Genomic DNA, 12,724 nt, shown 5'->3' with positions numbered 1-12,724 from the left:
CCCAAGATAGGGCCCCCTTCACTCTTCCATGCCCACTAGACATAAAAAAGGGGAGGTGCGAGTTGATATTACTCTCTAACATTGCGTGCATGAGGGCAGATTACTATGTAGCCCCCCTGCTGGCAGGAGACCGGTAGGAAGGTTCATTTGATGGACCTAATACCGGCCTCAACCATATGCGTGGCACAACATCTCTGTCTTGCAGGCCCGCCAAAAGGATACAAGATCTTGGCGGGCCTGAGTATCCTCTGACAGAGTTCCACCAGGTTGGAGTCAGGACTGAAAACGTTCTGGCCCTGGTTGAGGCCAGCTGAGCCTCCCTGGAGCCAGGGACCACCAGTAGATGTTTACCTGCTGATTTAAGCACTCTCCAGGGTACGTACAGGGGGAGGCGGTCCTTCAGGTATGCTGGTCCCAGTCTGTTTAGGGCTTTATAGGTTAAAACCAAAACCTTGAACTTGATCCAGAACTCTACTTTTCAGTTCTGGTTCACAGTAACAATCTGATTTGACACCCTGATTTCAAGTAATGTTTTTATTAAGTTTATGTTACAGTGTTGTCTGGAACCCTTTCTTTCCAGTAGCTGTAAATGCACTTTATAACTGCTCGAAATCCATATTTATGACATGAGTGTGCCTTTGACTCACTTTAGAAGTCTTTAAAAAGACAGTGTGGTAGTACAAATACCTGCCCCCCCCCCATAGTCACATGTATAATTCTTTCCACTTGTTAGTTTTCAGATATGAGTTAGTTGCAAGAGCAACTTCTGTCATAAATGATGTTAGATGGAAAGCAGCTCTCAACTTCTCTCTCCAGAGTGTGCCACCTCATAAGCTTTTCCTGTGTTGATGGTGTTTATTCATTTGGTGTTAGGTAACAGATCAATTAAAAAGCCACTAGAAGACTGAGCCAGCCTTTCCTGGAGGGTGTTGCACACTTCCTGAAGGAGCAGGTTTCTAGCTGAATCCTGGCCTGTGTTTGGAGGCTCAGGACGACTCTATAACATGCAGTATCTCTTATCAACTTAAGCTGATGACCATTCCCTGAAATGCATAATCTAACCACAGAGATCCATACTCTGATCACATCCAGGTTAGAGTATTGTAATGGGCTCTACAGAATGTGCCTTGTCTTTGAAAACTGTCCAGAAGCTTCAGTTACTCCAAAATGTTACAACTGGGATGTTGCCAGGAGCTGGATACACAGATCACATCACCACTCTGCTGAAAGATCTGTATTGGCTGCTGGTCTGTTTTCAGGTATAATTGGAAGTGCTAGTTCTTACCTACCTATGAGGCAATAGATGGCTTGGGACTGGGTTACAGAAGGATTGTTTCCTTCTGTGCTATCTAGTCTTCCCATTAAGATCTGCCTCTCAAGCTCTGCTCTCTGTGTCCTGCCTGCAGAGGGGAAGTACTTGGTGACTAGAAACCAGGCCTTTTCTGTGCTGGCACCTTGCCTCTGGAATGCCTTCCCCCCCCCCCGCCCCCAGAGGCTCACATGGAACCTACATTACTGTCTTTCAGGTGCCAAACCAAGACATTTACTAAGGCTGTTTTATCTCTAGCTGTTTTTTGATCTGCTTCTAGCCAGAGGACTGCTGCTTTATGGATATTTTTTAGGCCGCTCAGTTGTGTTATTCTGTTTTTAGGTCCCAGACTTGTTTGTTATTTTTATGTATTTACGGTATTTTTTTACCGTAATTGTTAGAATTGTTAGATGGCACCCTAAACAAGAATGCGTGTTTCTGTTTTGAAATGTAGTTGTGTACTTTGAGATGTAGTTGTGTACTTTATTTTGAATTGGCTTAGATTCTCTCTACACAAGATGGATTAAATGAGGATGCGCAAGTGAAGGGAGACGCAATGTTAGCTCGGAAGGGTAGTTAAAAAGACAGCCAAAGGCAAAAGCCAAAGGGAGGTGAAATTGACAGAGCCTTTAGCTCTGTCTTTCGAGCCACTCTTCTCGGCTAATAGTGTGTCTCCCTTCACTTGAGCATCCTCATTTAATCTGTCTTATGTAGAGAGACTCTTAGACTTGAGGTGGGTCATGCACTGAGGACAGTTTATGGGCTCAGTTCAGATTAAACTTGAAAACCTAGTTTGTTTCTCAGATCAGGATGAACATGTCTGAATAATAGTTATCTGGATTTGATTTTTTTAGCTGCAGTCCTAGTTTGAGAATCTCATAATCTCACCCCAGGAAAGCTGTTTGTTTCACTCATTCCGCCTTTGTATTATCTGAGTTGAGTCTTGACTGAACCTTAGATGGCTTTTTTGCTAGCAGCAAGACTATATTTCATTAAACAAGAAGGTGCATGTTCTTGATATGTACATTTACCCAGCTACAGAAGCAAGATTGGAGTTAATCACATCAGCCATACCATATTGGAATTATGATGCTCATTTTTCAGGGTGATACATGTTGTCCTTTGTCAACACTGCTCTTCTACACCATAGGACAAGTCCTGAATGAAAGAACAAATACAGACACGTCTGATGTTAATAATGGCAGTATTGGAAACCAGTGAGGAGGACCTTTCAGTTTCCCAGGACAGCCTCTTGATCTACCATTCTCCAGCAAAAGAGCTTAAAATGAGGACTCTGCTGTAAAAATGCTGAATTAGAATTTATTGCACAGCTTGATACCATCTCCTTCGGACTTAATTAGAGCCTAGGATTCATTAGTCATTACAAAAGTTAACATAAATGTCCTTGTTTTGCTAAGCTGATTATCTCCAGTTACTGTATTATGAAATTGTCTCTATACTTTCCTTAATTATAATTGAATTTTACATATTTATGTCACACCCATAGACCTTACGTTTCATGGCGGCTTAACCTTTCTGTTTACTTTTTCCTATCCTTATAAATATCTACTTAGTGAGAACTTACTGTGTACATCTGATGAAATGGGTTCTATTCCATGAAAACTTATGATAGAATAACAAAACTTGTTCCCACTTTTCTCCTCAGTAGTTCTCATCTCCTTTGTTTTTTCCTCACAACAACCCTGTGAGGTAGGTTGGCCTGAAAGTGTGTGACTAGCCCAAGGTCACCCAGTGGGCTTCCACAGCAGAGTAGGTATTTGAACCTGGATCTCCCATATCCTAGTCTAACCCCAACGCCACAGTAGTCTTAAAGGTGCCCTCTGGGATTAGTTGCTGAGAAAATCTGCACATGTTTACTTTCTGCCTCACACATGTTTTAAAAGACAGTTCCTTTGCCAGGAAAACTGATCACCCTGAAAGCCTATTGTTATGTATGAGCGGGGAAAACCGAAGCATGGGTGACTTAGTAGTGCTTTTTCTGTATTGTATAAAAGAGACCCAGATTTGCCTGCAGTGAGTAATTTGCTTTTCCTACTTTTCTGTACTGTTGAACTAGTGCTAAGAACTAAGGTTCTAGCATAATGCAGAAAGAAGTGGTAAATTTTAAAACTTTATTACTAAAATGAAAATAACATATAGTTTTTCGTTTCAAGTTTTCAAAGACAATTATAATGGGTAATTCCAAATATTTTATATTTCTGACTGAGGTTCATGAGTTACAGATACTGTTTTTTATAGTTTAGTTTGTTGGTGCTTTAATTTGTATACTTAGAAAAGGCTTGTAAAAATTAAAGGTTTCAAGCAGTTCCAGTTGTAACTGCAAGTAATTTATAGTAAGACTGATTCGTTTCAGTTTACGAGATAGTATTGATTGCTAGGTATAGTCTGTGACTTCCTGGCACTGAATTAAATACACTAAACAATCCCAATTCCCAAATTACAGAGACGTTTAAACATCAGAAAACAAGAGTAATGTTGCAGTCTTGGGTACATTCTGAATTTATCTCCATGCAGGATGAGCGAACTAACTGTCTCTGACTAGTACAAGGAGGGAATCTCTGTCATATTGCCATGAATACTATTGTAACGATACCAGTGTGGTATAGTGGAACTAGAGTGTTGAATACACATGAAGCTGTATTATACTGAAACAAACCATTGATCCATCAAGGCCAGTATTGTTTACCGGCGGCAGCTTTCCAAGGTCTCAAGTGGAGGTCTTTCACATTAAGTAAAAGGACAGTGCAGCAGATAAGATGCTGGGGATTGAAGATAGAACCTTCTGCGTGCAAAGTAGAGGTGCTTCCACTGGGTCCCACAGTCCCTCCACAAGGTTTAAACCTGAGTTTGTACCCCCACCTAGGCCACAAAGTTCACTTGGGCCAGCCACATACATTCCCTTGACCTAATTTGTCTCATAGGATTGTTATGAGGGTTGGGATAACAACACTGAAGTACATTGTCCTGTGCTGCTCAGAGGACATAAATGGAATGACTGAGCAAATGAATGAAATACGACTGAAGTTACATTTACATAACTTTAACAGATGTATCAATGAGAATGTACCATATAGATCATATAGAGACTGGCTGTTATTGGCTGGCATGCCTATTGTTGCTGTTGCTTTAAGGAAGATGTCACAATCTCAACCCTCTTCCTCAATGTCTGTCCTTAAGATTAGTTTTCAAGGGCAACAGATAATGTGTGGAGGAAAAGATAGACCAAAAGCCATGTTAGGAGATGGGATCAGTCTAATCTCATGCTTTTATCAGCCAGTAGGTGAGAAGTTATACCATCCTGATTTCCACCTGATGTGAAACTCACAGCTAGTGGCTTCTCCTGGGAAATAATGGATTTTTTAAAAGTGCAGAAATCTGGTATGGTATGGGTTTGACTTCTTTAACCATCAAAGCAATATAGCATACTATAGTTTTCTGCTGTTCGTTACAGTCTGCAATACTTTGTATTTAGGAATGATTTTTAATATAGATCAAGAGGTAAATGGCAACAATTTCAGTGCAGTGCTTTTGCCAAACTTCATAATATCAGTACTCAGAGGCCATTCAGCCAATGCAGTACCAGTTACACAAACTTTTAGCCGCAGTATGATTAGATGAAGCCCACTGTTTTATTTTGAGATGTTCCCGAGCCACTATGGGAATACTGGGTTTGTTGCTGTCTGATTGAAAGAAAGTTGCTTATCTTTTTTTCTACTTTGACCCATCTCTACTTTATTTCTAGCTTCCAACTCAATTTCTGTGCTAGCGTGTATGACTTTTGTGGGCTGCTTTTTCTGAGCTCAAAGAAACTTATGTAAAGACACCCCCTATTTATTTAAAATCACATAAATTAACTATTCAGTTCAACAAAAATGGCACAAACTCCACAGTTGCCAATAAAATTATGGTAACTTGCCCAGAACCTGCTTGCGGGGAGGGCAGGCTAGAAGTTTTATAATGTTCTTTGTGTTCATCTTGGCTGCCAAAGGCCACACAAACTAAGATCTGCAGTCCATTGAGAATACCATCAGGGACACAACTTCTGACTTCATGCCTGATGATCGCATTTTCTGTATTGAGAATATATAGAAGTGATAACCACAGCCAGCATTGGGAGTTCAGACAGGGATAGGTGGTTTGTAAGATAAGTTGGGTCCAGGCCAAGGAGACCTTTATATGTAAGCACCAGGTGTAATTCAGGGTCTAGGAGATTGCTCATGAGATATGAATGCCACCTCCTCTAGAACAGATGTACCAACTGTGGTTATTGATCGGTATCACCTCTATTTTGTTTGATCTATCCAGTTTCTCCAACTTCATCCATAGCTTCCAGACACTGGTTCAGGTCTGTGACAGTGTCACTGGACACAATTATATAGAGAGCTGAGTATCATCATCACATCGATGATACCAAATTCCATAATATTTGATAATCTCTCTCAATGGGTTTATATAGATTTTAAACAGCATTTGTGGGGGAAACCACAAGTCAGTTCCTGTAGCACTGAACTAGCCTTCCCAATTATAACATTCTAAATGTATTCAAATAACAAGAGATTGGGGCAGCAGCCCAGATGCCCCAACTCAGTGTGTGTCTAAAATCTACAGTGCCCAATTGCTAGATGTTCCAACAGAAATACTGCTCATCCACCAGAAACCTGTAAGAATGTTAGTCATATAGCCAACTTTGTTTCTTCATCTAAGAAACATGAGAGTTGCTCTGCTACTACATGTTTAACTAATATCCTTGGTCTATTATTGACAGAATCATCCTTGGACAGTATGTTTGGGTTTTGTTTTGTTTTTTTTAAGGAGAAACCAGAGTACCCCCTTCTTTTCATTACTCTCAGGACTCTGTACCTCCAGTGAAGCATTGATGCCCCTAGTTAAAAGCCAGCAAAACTCACTGATGCTGGCCATAGCCAGTCATGATAAGCACAGGCATAACATGCATGTGTTCAGTTGCAATTATTCTGCTCTCATCCTCAAGGAAAATGTACTGGATCAATCCAACTATGGCAAATGGCTGATTCCAGTGCTTCTGGCATAATAGCTACGTTAACTGTACTGTCGAAGTGGGATTGGATCCAAGCAGTTTCTACAGTGATGAGCGATTGAAATCTTATTCTCCTGTGTCTTTACTTTAGGGCACTTGCCCCATCTGGATTAGCTCAGTTAGATGCAATGGTAACCCAGTAAAAATATTTGTTGGCTCCATTGCATGAGTTTTCTACCTCATGCTCAGGTTATCTCCAAACCCGTGTCATTCGCCCAGATTGCTCAGTAAATCCAGCAAATGGGATCCTACAGGTTCAGGGAAGATGGCCCTATGCAATGCTTTTGTTAACAGTTCCAAAGAGCTACCAGTTCCAGGAACCAGATGGGTTATCAGCAGAACTGTCTCTAAATTTACTTCATAAGTCCTCCAAAGGATTTAGATTTCAGGGGGAGGCTGCTCTAAATAGCCCTCTGACAATTGTGAAGGGCCGTATCCATGTCAGCCATATCCATATATTTTGTTCAGATGATGTTGGTAGTCAGATCAGTGATACCTCTGCTGGTGCAGAGGAACTCCTGTGTATGACCTTTTACCTGTTGTCCAAAAAAAGGTTGCATCATTGCCATGAGGCCATGAATTTTGAGTGTGCTTCCCTGTGTGGCCCCAGCACAAACAATGAAGTCCTCCTGAGCTAAAATTCAGGAGTCTGCAACAATAGATGCAATATCACCTGCATCAGTTTAGCTGGAGAACCTGCTAGGCAGTTGACACATCAACAAGATTACCAGTTAGTCCCTAGATCACAAAATAAAGGCACGCCTCTGTTGAATGCCAAGTCAGTAACCAATAAAACTACAATTTATCATCCTGGAAGAATGGGCATATTAGGCTTATATTACCGAAACATGGCTATATGAAGGAAGAGGGATAGGACTATTACAACTTTGTCTGCCAAGTTTCTGGGTGCAACTGTTGGCTGCAAATAGTGGCTGGGGATGGAGGGCAAAGTCACCTTGTTGTGATACCATCTTACTTACTAGGCAATTTAACAGTCACCAGATTTTCAAGGCAGATTAGAGCACCAAAGGAATTCCTCTCTTAGACTCCTTACTTGATTTGGCTGGTTTGGTCTCAGTGTTAGAGATTCCAAGTTCTGGGGAACTTAAATATCCACATTGAAGCTCCATTAGTGAGAGCAGCTCAGAAGTGGCTGCCATGACAAACGTTTCATTATTGTCTCAAGTAATCTCTGGATGTGAGGGCGATCTGGCTGCAACATCTGTCACCCCATTGATCACCAGGGTTGATTTGGCTGATCTGGCTGGCTAGGCGGGTGTCCCCTTCCTCCCTCACCACTCCATGTGCATCCCTCCCGAAGCTGCGCGCTCGGTGGAAGAGGATGACCATCCCAGATAGAAGGAGTGTACCATTCTTCGGTCAAGGGTATACGATAGATGCGCTCCCCTGCTAAAACCTCTAAACAAGCTCAAGGTCCATTTGTAGGAGAACGTAGGGTAGTCAAGTAATCTCTGGTCCCACAAATATAACCGGTCGTTCTCTTGATATGGTATTTTTTGTAATGTATATGCAAGTCAGAGTGGTAAGCTGCAGTACTGCCGCCCAAGCTCTGCTCACGATCTGAGTTCGATCCTGGCGGAAGCCAGGTTCAGGTAGCCGGCTTAAGGTTGACTCAGCCTTCCATCCTTCCGAGGTTGGTAAAATGAGCACCCAGTTTCCTGGGGGTAAAGTGTAGATGACTGGGGAAGGCAATGGCAAACCACCCCGTAAAAAGTCTGCCAAGAAAACGTCATGATACGACACTCCCCCATGGGTCAGTAATGACTCGGTGCTTGCACAGGGGGACTACCTACCTACCTATATGCAAATCATTTGCATATTTTGTGCAATGTATATAAAAGTCATTTGATCTGAAAGTGGAAGATTAATATAACTTGTATGTGACAGTCTGTTTTATTTTGACAAAAAGGGACTCAGAGCCTTTGGGAGAGGACACTAGGCTGCTCCACCTGTTACTAGTAGCTGTTTGGGAAAAGGGTAATTCCAGAAACCCTGAAGGAGGTTATAGTTAGACTGCTTCTGGGGAGGGGGGACAGGAAATGCAAATTTAAAAAAACTGTTGCCTGGGGTCAAACCTGCCATTTTCAAGGAAGGGTTTAGAGAGAGCAGCGGCCAAGCAGCAACGTGTATTCTTGGATGACACAGATTATCTGGATCCTTTTCAGTCTGATTCAGACCCAGTCATGGAATAGAAACTGCTTACGTCAACCTATTAGGTTATCTTTGCCAGTCAACTGGAAGGAAGAGAGTATCCCTGTTTATTCCTGGACTCTTCTGTGGTTTTTAATATCAACTGTAGTATAAAGTTGACTTAATGGCCAAAGTGGGCCTGGGAGATATTGTATTGTGTTTGTTTTGCTTCTTCCTTTATGGTCAGGTTCCAGAAGGTGATGCTTGGCCCCCCATGGCTGTTGCCCTGTGGAGTAATACAAGGTTGATGAGCAGGATCTGAGTCCAGTGACACTTTAGAGACCAACAAGATTTTCAGGGTGTAAGCTTTCGAGAGTCAGAGCGCCCTTCTTCAGATACAAATGTTGTTGGTCTCCAAGGTCCCAGTGCACTCAAATCTTGCTGTTCTAAGGCAGACCAACACTACTACTCACTTGAAACTATCCACAAGATTTGAGCTTGTTCCCTGTGCTTTTTAACATCTACATCAAACTGCTGGGAGAAATCATCCAAGAAGTTGTGGCACATCATCACCGATATGCTAACAAACTACCTCTGCCTTGCCTTCTAGTAAATTCCAGGGAGGTGGTAGAGGTACTAAGTTGGTGCCTGAAGATAGTGGAGTGAGGGCAAGTAATATGAATGAACCTTAATTTGTTTCTGAGCTCACTTTAAGGTGCTGGTACTAGCCCTTAAAAGCCGAAAATAGCTTGGGCACAGGATATCTAAAGGACCACCTCCACCCAACCTGCCTGAGCAGTGAGGTTCATCCAGGGTACTTCTGAGAGGAGCCCTCATACGAGTGGGAGGGCTTTTCCTCTCCCTTCCCCAACTTTGGAATGCCTTATCTTGAAGCTAAAAGTTAAGCATTATCCAAGCCTTCAAATCCGAACTGGGTTAAAAAGCTTTGTTTCAAAGCATCTTCAGTGTTAATTAAGACAGTGGTCTCTGGTCTGTCTATATAGTGCAACGCTCAACTGAATTTTGAGTTTCTGTCTTTGGTTGCGGTTGTATTAATTTTATATGGAATGTTGATGAGGTGGAAATCAATTTGTCCACAGCTCAGTGCACTGGTTTGGTAGAAAGGCAATTAATAAATGAACAATCAATAAAAACGAACAAATGAAATAAACAAAACCAGCTGCTGTTTGCACCAAATTCCTTCAGTGTGGTCAATAATGGCCATACTGCTTTCTCACACCTGTGCCACATAATTTATTTCCTGTTGTTCATTTTACATTGGCACCTGCCCTAGTGAACTGTTGATTTTTTTGTGTAACTGTGGCAATATTTGATATTGCAGACCTCCAATTTTAGAGCCCTGGCTACCCAGTTTGACTCTTAATGTATATGCAACTTTATCACTCCTTGGAATATTTGAGCTGCCAACTTTTTCTGTGAACTGTCTCTTACTGACTTCAAATGATAGGGTTGAGCTTGCCCCCAATGATAGGTTAGCACTGGTACATCTGTACTCTGTCTAAAAATGGCATGTACAATGGCTGAAGTTAGATAGGCTGACATAAAAGGTCAATATGGAATATTTGGCAGTTGGGAGTGTTAATAAACAGCATTGATTTGCCATAAGTTTTAGCAGATGGCTAATTGATTAATGTAAAAACATTTATACTAGCTATTTTAAAAAATCACTAAAGAAATGCAATGTTTCAAAATGTATCCCTATTCTAGGTAAAGGTAAAGGTAGTCCCCTGTGCAAGCACCAAGTCATTACTGACCCATGGGGGACGCCGCATCAAGACGTTTTCTTGGCAGACTTTTTACGGGGTGGTTTGCCATTGCCTTCCCCAGTCAGCTACACTTTACCCCCAGGAAACTGGGTACTCACTTTACCGACCTTGGAAGAATGGAAGGCTGAGTCAGCCTTGAGCTGGCTACCTGAACCTGGCTTCTGCCAGGATCGAACTCAGGTTGTGAGCAGAGCTTGGGCTGCAGTACTGCAGCTTACTGTGCCACGGGGCACCCTATTCTATATGGGTGGATTCTTCTGTATAGTTTAGAATTTGGACACTGTCTAGCAGGTATAGCAGGTACAGGTCAAAAGGTATTTTTTCATCTTGTTACATTTGGGGAGTGGAATTGCAGAGGAGGAATATAATGTTAAATGGGTGGTTTTAATTTGATATGCTCCTGGTTTTAACCCAGAAACCTAACAAGCCAGGGCTACACCCAGTTTCCTTGTACTTGTTGCTTCTTCCACATCCTTGTTTTGCTTGTCTTTTCTGTTCCCTGTTCTTTTGAGCAAATAGCACAGAATATATATAACTCTGTCTTCATATGCCTTTCCTTTTAAATTTGCTCTTCTAGAGTATAATTGCTGCTAGAGTGTTACTAGAACATTATTGGCAGGTTTTATATTAACATAATTGGACCAGTCATAATGTAATGCTGTTCTCTTCCACTTAGTATTTTTGAGTTTTTCTACTTAGTTAAAAGTATTTTACTGAGGTGGTGTTACTGTCAAGAATGGACATTAGAAGGAAGTCACTCAGCACTGTAGTTTACAAGAAAGTACAAGAAATTTGGACGAAAGAGACTAGAATAGTCTAGGAAAAGAGAAGGAAGGTGTTTTGAAGCATTTTAATTGGTAAATTGAAGATATCATGCTGTTCTTCCAGTGTCCCATTTGAAGAACATACTGGATTGGATCCAGTTTTCTGCTAATGGAAGGCACTTCTGTCAGTGGAGCAGAACTTTCCTCCCCCGTCTCTCTGCAGTCCACTGATCTCTCCAAAATGCTGCCCTATGGAGAGGATCCTCAAGAATGGCATAAAGGGCAAATTGGGGGGGGGTCTGCAGCAGGAAGGGAAATTGGTGGAAACTACATTTCCCCTCCTGTTGGTGGAAAATTTATTCTGGATCCAGCCCGTTTTCTCCAGCATTACTTCACTTGGGAAGGAAAGATTCCGTTTAACTTCATTGTCTACAAGACAACATAGCTTTACAGATGCACGATTTCAATAGAATTTTTAAGCATGGTGAACTCAGTGTTGAACTATGGGTGATGAATTTTATAACGGAATGTGATAGACTTGGATTTTTAGAACTGTTAGTGTTCCTAGTTCCTATCTTAGATTGTTTGAGTGGAGTTTAGTTTTAATTTTGACTTTTTCTTCTAGACTTCAGCAACAGACACACAGCAAAATGAATGATCCAGCCATCAAAAGGATAGCAACTGATATTATCAAATCACCTGAGGATAAACGAGAATATCGTGGGCTAGAACTTGCAAATGGCATCAGGGCAATGCTTATCAGTGACCCCACTACAGACAAGTCTTCAGCTGCACTTGATGTACACATAGGTATTTGATCAGTCACTTTGAGTTTATTTTAAGTATTTATATCCTGCCTTTCTCCCACACCCATATGGGAGTGGGACCCATAGCAGGTGACAACATAAGTTAAAACAATAACACAACAATAAAACTAACATAGCAGTTACTACAAAACGCAATAAAGAGAAAGGAGGAAGATGACACTACTCTCTACCACCCTCCTGCTCAGATTTTGGTGTGATTTTGAAACTGACTCAGAACTCAGCTTACCCATAGTGAATGGCAGTGGTTTTGTTCAGTCTCCTCCCTTGTCAGTGCTCAGTGGACAAAGTAATCAAGGATCTCAATGACCTACCCCAGTGAAGAAGATTCCTGCTGGTACAATACTGACATAGCTCAAACCTGGTCAAGAGTCAAAGATCAGGAGCATTTTGGCTCATCTCTCAAGCAAGCTCTGGACTTTTCAAAGTATCTGAAAAGGGGTGAGGGGACAGATGCTTACTAGAGCTTTCCCAGTTGGCCCAGGTTCCTGAATTCCTTTCCCCATGACGTGGGCATTATCTTCGTTGTGCTTTTCAAATTATTTCTGCAACAAGGTTCAATGAAGGGAGGAAACAAACCTTAGTTTCTTTTTTGAGAACTCCCAGTACCTGAGTTAAACTGAAGGACGTGTATGGCACAAAATGCACTCAGATTAAGAAATAATTTTCAAACAGTTACACAATTTTCTGTGTATAGGACTTAAGCTGTGGTAAACCTTGCAGTGGGATTTGCTTTTAAGTAAAGGACAGGTTCTTGTTAAGAATGCATGGCTAGTCTTCAGTCCAGTACTCTATAATGTGTACTGAAGGCC

At 41.6% G+C, this 12,724-nt stretch overlaps 1 protein-coding gene across 5 annotated transcripts in view; it reads left to right on the top strand.

Annotated features, from left to right (window-relative positions):
• The window catches only part of IDE (insulin degrading enzyme), a 105,806-nt gene that overhangs the window by 22,539 nt on the left and 70,543 nt on the right, over positions 1–12,724 (top strand). For all 5 annotated transcript variants that reach the window (XM_054982787.1, XM_054982789.1, XM_054982790.1 and 2 more), the window contains exon 2: positions 11,714–11,898. In XM_054982787.1, the coding sequence (XP_054838762.1) occupies positions 11,739–11,898 (160 nt within the window). In that variant the 5' untranslated portion in view covers positions 11,714–11,738. The remainder of the gene's footprint in view (positions 1–11,713; positions 11,899–12,724) is intronic.

This window comes from Eublepharis macularius, chromosome 6 (assembly GCF_028583425.1).
Source record: "Eublepharis macularius isolate TG4126 chromosome 6, MPM_Emac_v1.0, whole genome shotgun sequence".
NCBI classification, from domain to species: domain Eukaryota; kingdom Metazoa; phylum Chordata; class Lepidosauria; order Squamata; family Eublepharidae; genus Eublepharis; species Eublepharis macularius.
This window is presented reverse-complemented; position numbering and strand designations above follow the sequence as displayed.